At 30.3% G+C, this 9,929-nt stretch overlaps 2 protein-coding genes across 2 annotated transcripts; one reads left to right on the forward strand and one right to left on the reverse strand.

Annotated features, from left to right (window-relative positions):
* Nucleotides 1-1,618: 1,618 nt before the first annotated feature.
* On the reverse strand, nt 1,619-2,420 carry EAE97_012167 (uncharacterized protein; the record flags this gene model as incomplete). Its single annotated transcript, XM_038882681.1, has 2 exons — nt 1,619-1,960; nt 2,007-2,420. 2 exons carry the CDS (start codon nt 2,418-2,420, stop codon nt 1,619-1,621), a joined length of 756 nt encoding a protein of 251 aa, XP_038726480.1.
* Nucleotides 2,421-3,537: 1,117 nt separating this feature from the next.
* On the forward strand, nt 3,538-6,245 carry EAE97_012168 (uncharacterized protein). Its single transcript, XM_038882682.1, has 6 exons — nt 3,538-4,476; nt 4,533-4,569; nt 4,622-4,689; nt 4,745-5,118; nt 5,176-5,240; nt 5,320-6,245. Exons 1-6 carry the CDS (start codon nt 4,315-4,317, stop codon nt 5,808-5,810), a joined length of 1,197 nt encoding a protein of 398 aa, XP_038726481.1. The 5' UTR covers nt 3,538-4,314; the 3' UTR covers nt 5,811-6,245.
* Nucleotides 6,246-9,929: the final 3,684 nt, after the last annotated feature.

Consider the following 9,929-nt stretch of genomic DNA (forward strand, 5'->3'; position numbering starts at 1 on the left):
TATATAGCTTCAAAAAAAGGTTTTAAAAGAATTAATAAAACGTTTTATAATAGGCCTATACCTATATTTTATATACTAGTTATTACCTTGTATTGATTCTAATATATAATCTAATTCACGTGATATACTATTGGTTCGAGAAGAATACGAAAGACGTAGTACCCACGTATTCGTAGGTCCTAAATGTCTAATTGTATTCTATCTAAAGAGCTAGCTATGTAGGAAAATAGTAGGCCTTATATAGATACTACTGAAAGAGCTAGTTTCTTTCGCATTCGCTTAATCCCCTTTGATATAGTAGTCATTATATTGAAGTCATTTCTATAAAGTGAATACTCTTGTTTATACAAATAGCCTTTTCGTTATAATAGATTTATAGGACAATCTGATAGGAAAGTATTATTTTTTATTCAAACCGATTAATGATAATATTAATTAAAATTCGAATTCTAATTCAAATTTTGATATTATATTTTCTAAACATTAGGGAATAGTATATAGAAGTTTTAATTAAAAAAAAATAGAGTTTAAGTTTAAAGATTCAATGATATATTTTTTTATCAAATATTTTCGTAGGAATTATATAGTCGATTATAAGGGCTTAAACTTTCATTTGTTTATTCGATTTTTATATTGTATTGTGAGCGAAACGTTTTACTTGTTACGTGGCCTATTCTTGTAGCTAGTATTTATAGTTCTTTTTCTTATAATTTAAAAACAATAGTCAGCTCCTACTCAACTTATAATATATTTTATAAAGTATTATATAAAGCCTCTTTCTTCTCTTCTTTATTAGAGATATTATATTATAATAATCTTTCTATAATATATGTAAAGAACTACTCTATAATCCTATCACGTTCTACTCTTTTACAGTATAAAACATTTATATTTAAAACCTCTAAAATGTGAAGAATATCACGTGACATCTTAGTTCAAGGTTAGCTTGAACTAAGACGATTGTTATTATATAAGAGATAAAGAGATCCCTTAAGGATCTCTTTCCTCTTTAGCTTTCTTATTCTAGTTATTTGACCTCTATGATATGCTCTAGTATGCGATCGTGACATTAAATATATTTTCGAAAAGATTTATTAATAATTCGAATTTTAATTGAATTATTAAAATAGGGTTTTTCGGTATGAACTTATGCTTTTCCCTTTGAGTATCTTGTAAGTCTGTGCACCCACTTGTGACTTCAATCAACTGATATAGTACAGCATATCCAATCAAGGGCTAGACCTCGAGTCTTGATCTCTCTTCTTGTGGGTGATAATAGCTCCTAGCTTTGAATTCGATCAACTGTTTAAAAAATAGATGACGGATCCTAAAGGAGATTACCCAGCTGTTTTGCCCCCCAAATCATGATATTCTGCCCACTATCTACCAACCCTTGCCTACTGAGAGGATTCCAACTCTGTCATATTGTGATTAACAGTTCGGCCACTTGTAATGAAAGTCACGAGTTCTCACATAAATTGGCCAATCACGTCAGGCTCCCCGATTTTAGTCTCCCATAGACGATATATACACAGGTGTGCATACAATTTCCAGTCTGGTTCCTCTGCTTCCAAGTCTCTTATATACCACCAGTACCATAAAGTCCTGAGGCTGCAATCTACTGGCTCTTCTCCAAACCAAGCTTCGCAGCCAGCTCAATACCCTCCACCACCTTGTCAGGGGCGCTCAAAAATGGCGAGTGTGAAGCGGCAATGCTGAAAGTCGTGATATTACTTCCCATAGATGCTGTAATACCTTGCTGCACTGGAAGGGGAATTGCCTTATCGTCCTCGCAGAATATGTAAGTGCATGGCATATGGTTCCAAGGCTCGTGTGTCGATTTGCCACTGAAGACGGCAGAGGAGGTATGTGATAGTTGCGCAATCCATTTCTGTTGGTCTTCCGATGATAGGTCGTGGTAGAAGATATTCCCTGGAGTATCGGCATAGCAATAGTCGCCCTGTGGAATTTTAGTAAATAAATTGATACTTTGAAAGCACTTATACCTTGAAGTTCATCCAAGGAAGCGGGTTACCTCCGAGAGCATCAAGAAGACTGACCCCCTTCGGCAGCGCAAATGCACTCAAGTACACAAAGTTGATAACCCCGCCTTCCTTTCCATCACTCTTCCTTTGAGCAAAGCTCAGGTCTTCAACAGCACAAGATCCAACGACCCCTCCATATGAGTGAGTAACGAGGACGACTTTCTTTCCTGCCTCGACCAGCTTCTCAATGGCAGCGCGGGTATGAACAGCATCGTCAGATAGGTCTTTATTTGGGGGCTCGGCTCCAATGGATGGCAGCGCCACAGCTTCAGTTGGATAACTCATGGGCTTGAGTGATTCTCTCACAGCATCAAAGCTGGCAGGAAAGTGCCATGCTCCAGGCACGAAAAGGATGGTTGGCTTTTCAGTCGACATTTTGGATAGATCTGCAGGTTACTACCGGATATATCTACTTCTCTAGATTAGCAAATTTTTTAGGACCAGGAGAGAAAAGAACGCAAGAGATCGGAAGTTTGACTGTCTCCAGATATGAAGCCATGCCCGCCTCCAAGCCAAGAAACTCGATACGAACCAGCGGATTTTACTACCTGTTTTCTACTGCAACACTGCAAATTCAATGTGCAGTCTGCTACATAATGAATACTTGTACCAAAACAACCCACTGGATAAGACCTTACACGCGATCAACAACTACAAGTGTATACCCTGCTTTTTGACGCTTCTTACACGCAAGCTCAAATTTGCTTACAAACTAGCTATCCTTACAATCAAATATACTCCACATAGCTCGGCAGCTGATATCTCGAAAGCATAGACCAGCCAGAAAGTTCTCCTTCATGCCCTCACTGGAAAAAGTTAATTTAGTGGATCACGGCTTGTCGACAGACTTGTGAAACACCATAGATAGAAATGCCAGGGATTCTAAGCTGAAAACGAAAGAACTTATACATAGCATAAGAAAGCAATGTTTTTCAATTATTCAAGCTAGGAGCAAAATATCAAAAGTTTTGTAAAGGCAGCATTGCCAAACATTTAGTGTTTTGACGGAACCGTATGGCCTACTGCGAAGTATGTACGTACGATGCGAAAGGGACTTTTGTGAGTCATGAGTCATGAAGCTGATAGCCGGGTCCACATGGCACAAATTTATCCTTCATTCGATGATGGGTGATGGGTTGACGAAGATAACAAAAGTAATATGTTATATATGCCCAAGCCTACTTGTGGTGTCGCAGTCATGGCTGTTGGTGTGTGTTAAAGTGGCAATCATTGTGTTCCGCGGGGCTTGCCAGGGCCTGACCCACCAATGTTCTTTGATCCCAGGGAAGGTATGATTATGGAAACTAAATGGGTTACTTCACTTCTACTGCACGGGACTCGGGATTCTGTATCAATACCCAAGAGCGGGAATAGATCAGCGGTTGATAGAGCTCCGTGCGGAAATAGTCTCGGTCGTGCATAACGCTGCGGGAACTACCAGCTGTCAAACCAAATTCTGCAAGGATCATGGCTAGAGTACTAGGAAAGCTACTGGCCAATAGGTGAAATATAGAAGGGTTAATGTCGGACAATCTAAAAATTTGAGACAGTTGCAAACTTGTTCAATCATTCTTCCTTTTTCTCCCTTATAAACATCCACAATAGAATTCAGAAGGTCAATGCTCTACTTAAGAAACAAATAGAACTTAGCCTTCGCTGTAATTCTAGAAATAGAAGTGCCACTAGATTTTCTTTTGGTTGCATCGATGGACGACTCGAGTAAGTGAGGTCCTCAATAATACATTGGCCAATGCTACCAGTCGAGCCTTTCGGAGACTTACTTAGCTGAGTCGCGCCTCGCTTGAAAAAGGTCCCGGCGCCGTGTCAGGATCACGTGCAGTGGAGTCACATGGCTGAGATGCATCGCTCCACGATCTATATTTCAGCCAATCAAATAACACCAAGATGTCTTTTCTGCGAGCTGATCGACTAACAAATTAGACTTGCTAAAACAGGGACTGCAAGTAATTATCCTTGAGACCAAGTATGTAGTACGATAGCCGGTTCGCACGCGCTCGCGGATATCTATTTCCTTTTGGCCCTGTGGTAGCGTGGTGAAGCTATCGACCCTTGTTCCTAACATAAGATCACAATCTTTGTCACAGAAGCCCCATAGTCGGGATCACTCAAGTTTAGTTTCGAAAGAAAGGGGAAAGATATCAGAAAGTCCTGTTCCTCGTAATAGTTCACGCCAGATTATATATCATAGAAATTCTGGTTTCTACTTGATCAAATCAATACCGATCTGATAGGTGTTGAAAGTAACAAAATGGCGGAAGTGGGCCTCATAGACCACCGACAGTCTGAGCTCAGAGCTACAAGTGTCGCAATCGTTTTGCTTGCAGTTGTTTTTGTTGTACTTCGATTTATATCTCGGCGAATGGCCGGGATTCGAATTGGGAGTGATGATGTTATGATACATATTGCTTTGGCAAGTTCAGCTTGTTGCACCTGTTTTTCTGTAAATCGAGAGCTGACTACTTCCAGTTTTTTCTCTTCATGGCTTTTGCAACATGTATAATTGGTATGTTTTTCTCAAACTGGCATAAACTCTAAATCGCTGAGACCTTTGAAAGGACTGTATTTTGGACTGGGACGACATACGTCAGCGCTGAGCACCTCCGAGATTGTATCATACGCAAAGGTGAAGATATTCATAAACGCTCCTTGAGATGTCATGTTAGCTGACATGGATATAGTCACTAATAGCATTCGAATGTCTGTACGTCACCTGTGTATGCTTCACTAAGCTATCGCTGCTATTGATGTACCGCCGCATTTTCCCAGTTCGCAGTATTAAGATCGGATCACTCATCCTCGGCGGCCTTTCCGTGGCATGGTGTATCTCCATCATTATGGTGTCGGTCTTGCAGTGTATTCCAATCCAGAAGATCTGGAATCCTACTCTTGAGGGTCATTGTATCAATCTGAAAGCATCTTTTATTGGAAATGCTATCCCTAATATCTTGACCGATGTGGCGATCCTGGCGTTGCCCATGCAGCAAGTCTGGGGCTTACATACTAGTGTCATGCAGAAGACACACATCTCATTTGTCTTTTTGCTTGGAAGTTTGTAAATTATAATCTGGTGCATCCATATAGATTTGTACAGCACTAATGATATGGCCAGCGTTATTTTCACCAGTATTTACCGCTTCACGACTCTTTTCCAATTTCAGCCTGCAGACATCACTTGTATGTATCCTCGCCAAGATTATCCAGCCAGTGAGCAAACGAACCGGGAGCTAAAAGCTAACAACTTGACTACTTCCAGGGACACTAGCAACAGCGGAAGTATGGTGCGTAGTCGAATCAGCCTCGGGAATAATGTCCGCCTGCCTGCCAACCTTGGGCCCTCTCGTCCAGTTTTCCGTTCGAAAGCTCGGTATAACAAGCGTTCTAAGTCGGTCATCGCAAGCACGCGCTTCCTCTGCGGGTCCACATTTACAAACAATCGGCGGATCAGGCGGACCAAAGAAGAGCATGAACACTAGTGGGAAGTTCGACAAGTCTAAAAACATAAGAGAAGGCTCAAGGCCGTTTCGCAGATTATCTGCGGTGTCCGGAATTAGCGACGAGAGAGGGGACTGGAAAGGGGGAAGTAATGTAAGGGCCACTGTGAGGGCGCATGATGTAGAGAGTGCGAAGAGTGTGGGGAGTGATGAAATACCACTGCATAATATTGTTGTGAATACGGAGATAGAGTGGACCGAATCCGGATCAAGGAAGACCAGTAAGAACAGTGATGAGAGACAAATGTACTAAGATGACGTGAGTCGTTGAATTATTGTATTATGAGGATAATCTGCAGTGATTGGGGAAGGCGTTCTTTGACTTGGACTCCAAAATTAGTAAGCAATCAGAATATATCAAGTCTCAATGTTTGATTAGGAGTTTCATAGAAGAAGACAATATCATGTTGCCACGAAGATCTTGCTAGCCTAGTAATTATATTGAGGGCTAAACTTCATCGTGCTGCAAGCAGTATTTCAAACTACCGAGTGTCAGCTTCTCCTCAAGGTTTTTGAACAGCCACAGGGCCTGAAACCATGAATCTAGAAACAGCGAGAAAGAAACGCCTAACTATTATTCCGAGGATTTTATTGGTGGTCAATACTGGTGATAACTACAACCCTAAGGGGGGTAATAATCTAATCAAATATTACTATAGAATCAAGATTAGAATTAGAAATCCTTAACACTCTTTTCCATTTATATACTGAAATAATAATCTATATAACGTGATTTATCATCGAATGAACTATATCATTAAGTGAACCACTTTCACCTTAATAAATATAACCAATTTCAATATGCGATTTATCAATCATTTATTATATAATCTAATAATAAAAAAACACATTTGCTTTTAATTATCAAAACTATTAAAAATAACAAAAAACTAAGTTTTCAAAAAGCTTTTTAATTATATAATATTTCTTATATAATTTTTATTTATAAAATAAATAATTTAATTTTATATATCAAAACTCAAATAAATCGATGTAAATTTATAGAATTAAAAAAAAGATTATTATTTAATATATTCTTAATATAGATTTAAAAGATTTTTTATTTAAATATAAAAAAATAAAAGATATAGCAAATTATATTTTTGAATTAAAAGATATAAAATATATTGAAAATTTTTGAATATATTGATTTATAAAATATTGAATCAAATTAAAGATATATTTTAATTATATTTATAATTTTCAAAAAGCTTTTTATAAAAATCCTAAATTTATTAAAAAATAATTTTAATTAATTATAAATATATAAGCGAAATATAATATTTTAAATAAAGATTTCTATAATTTTAATAAAATAGATTTTATAATAAAAATTATATATATAATAATAATTATTATTAATATTAAAAGATATAATAAAAATAAATCAATATAATTAGATAATCGAGAATGGATTATAATAATAATATATGGAAATAGAAAGAGTGAAATTATTTTTTTATTTCTAATAATTTAGGATTAGATTTATTTTTTTAATTAATATATTAAAATTGATTTTTTTATGGAATAGATTATTAAATTTATATCAAATAAATAAATAAATAATGAGATAAATTTAAAATAATTGAAATATTTTGATAAATATATTAAAAATCGAAGAGAAAGCAAATATCAAATATTAATATTAAATAGATATAAAAGTTATAAATCAATAGTTTTTCAAATATATTATAAAAAGAATAATATTATATATTTATATTTATTATTATATTTAAATTATTTAATTTAATTATTTAATATTAATTATTTTAATATTCTGAAATATTTATATAATAATTAAATCAATAGATTTATTAAGATATATATCAATTATATTTCAAAAATTGAATTCTTTATAACTTTCAAAATTATATATAAAAAATCAATCACTTTTCAAAATATAAAATTAGAATTTCAAAAAATAAATTTAATATTATTTAATTCTAAAATTATATTCTCGAAATTAAATATTCGAATTTATATATCTATTTTTTTTGTAATTTAAAATAATAAATTTCTTAATCTTTTATAATCTAATTAAAGCTTTTTTTTAATTAATATTAATTAATTTCGAATAATTTATTATTAAATAAACTTTTTTATATTTATATTCGAAATTATATTAATTTAATTAAAAATATAGAAAAAATTAGCTTATAAAAATATATTTTTGAATATAAAGAATTATATATTTTAAAAAACAAATAAAATATTAAATAAATATTGATATACAAAAAAAACTTAATTATAATAAAAAGAAATATTTATTAAATAAAAAGTTTTTGATATATTATTTTAATAAAAAATTAATATTTAGATTTAATATAATAAATATCAAAAAGAAAAGAATTTTAATATTATAGTATCTTTTAATAGATATTATAATAAATATAAGAAAACCAGGATATAATATAAGAATTTATTAAAATAATATAATAAATCCTAGATTATTAGATTCTTGATAACTTTAATTAATTGATTTAATTGTTATTGAATAATATAGATTTGAAAGTATAAATTGAGATGAAAGTGGTTCACTCAATGATATAGTCCACTCGATGATAAATCACGTTATAATATTAATCAAAATCTTAAAAAAGCTTTAATATCATTTTATCCCATCAAAAATTATTTGGGAAATTATATAACTAAATAAATCTTATTTTAAATTTCAAATTCCCTAAATTATTATTAAAATTAAATTCTAAACTTTTATTTTATAAAATTCAAAATTGAATCTTAAATTTTAATTTTAACTAAATTATTTATACTTTCAATCAACAACATTTTTTCTAAAAGAATAAAAAATATATATTTTTCATTTTAAATTTAAAAAATTATTACTATTTTTGATAATTGATAATTGATTTTTTATTTTTAATTAATAATTGATTTTTTATTTTTGTTGGTTCGAGAAGGATACGGAAGACGTAGTACCCACATATTTGTAGGTCCTGTATGTCTAATTGTATTCTATTTAAAGAGCTAATAATTGAACAATATCTTTATATTTTTATAAACTTTTATTACAATAATTAATCTGATTAATTTTCATTTATAAAATTTACAATAAATAATATTATATCAAAAACCACTAGTATTTCCTTATTCTTTATTAATTATAATTTATATTTATATTTCAATATTGAGTTATTTATATTTGTTTTATTAAATTTATTATATTAAAAAAAATAAGAGTTCTTTAAAATTAATAAGATTATAATTTGATTTGATTTTATCCTAATTAAATGAAAAGTATTTATAATCTAATCAAACTAGAAATATAGAAATTATATTGATAAAATTCGTATTAAAATTTCTTTATATAAAGAAAATAATAAAATATAAATAATATAAAAATCAAATATTTGATACTAATAATTAAAATAATCTTTATAAGGTTTTTAAGATTTATAAATATATCTATTTATTTCAATTCCCAATTAATTTTAAGATCTTTCTAATATTTCATAATTTATTATTTTGATTATTTTATTGCTTATTAAAATTATTAAATCAAAATATCATTAATATTATTAAATTATATAGAAATTTAAATTGAATTTTTAAAAGATATAACAAGATATATAAAGAAATCGAATAATAGGGATTTAAAGAAATTCTTGATTAGTATAATAAAAACAGATTTTATTATTAAATCAAATAGAAATATAACTTAGTATTTTAATAATCTACTAAAGATTTTTATAATTAAAAAAATATAATTATTACTTTTCATTTAATAAATTCAAATAAACTAAATCTATTTATTTAAATAGATTTCAAAAAACCTATTATTTCTAATTTTATTAAACCTTTATCAATATTTATATCAAATATCTCCTCAAAATAAAATTGAGATAGATTTAAAAAGCTTTGTTAATTAACTATTATTTCTAAAAAGATTTATTTTGATTCAATAATAAAAATTAGAACATTCTTATTTAATTTTGTTATCTCAAATAAATTTATATTATAATTATAAACTAATTACTTTAAACAAAGAATAGTATTATAATATTAATTATATAATCTATAATTGCCTTTATACTTTAAATATAGACCACTAGCTTGCCTTATTTTTTATAAGTAAAGTCTTATTCTTTTATAACTCTTCTATTCTTATAGTATAATATAAGTCTTTACCTATACCCTGACAGAAACTATTAATAATAGAAAATTTAATTATATATTTAAGAGATTTTTAATTAATAACTTATTATTTAAAAATATTAGGATATTAAAATTGAATTGATGTTTATTAGAAAATTTATTAACTAATATATTCAATAAAAGAGATTTGTAAATAATAAAATCGAATGAATTAATAGTAATATATAAATAATATTGATATTATTAAATATATTAAAGT

The sequence above is a fragment of the Botrytis byssoidea genome, assembly GCF_014898295.1.
Source record: "Botrytis byssoidea strain MUCL 94 chromosome Unknown BBYS_054, whole genome shotgun sequence".
Lineage (NCBI taxonomy): Eukaryota > Fungi > Ascomycota > Leotiomycetes > Helotiales > Sclerotiniaceae > Botrytis > Botrytis byssoidea.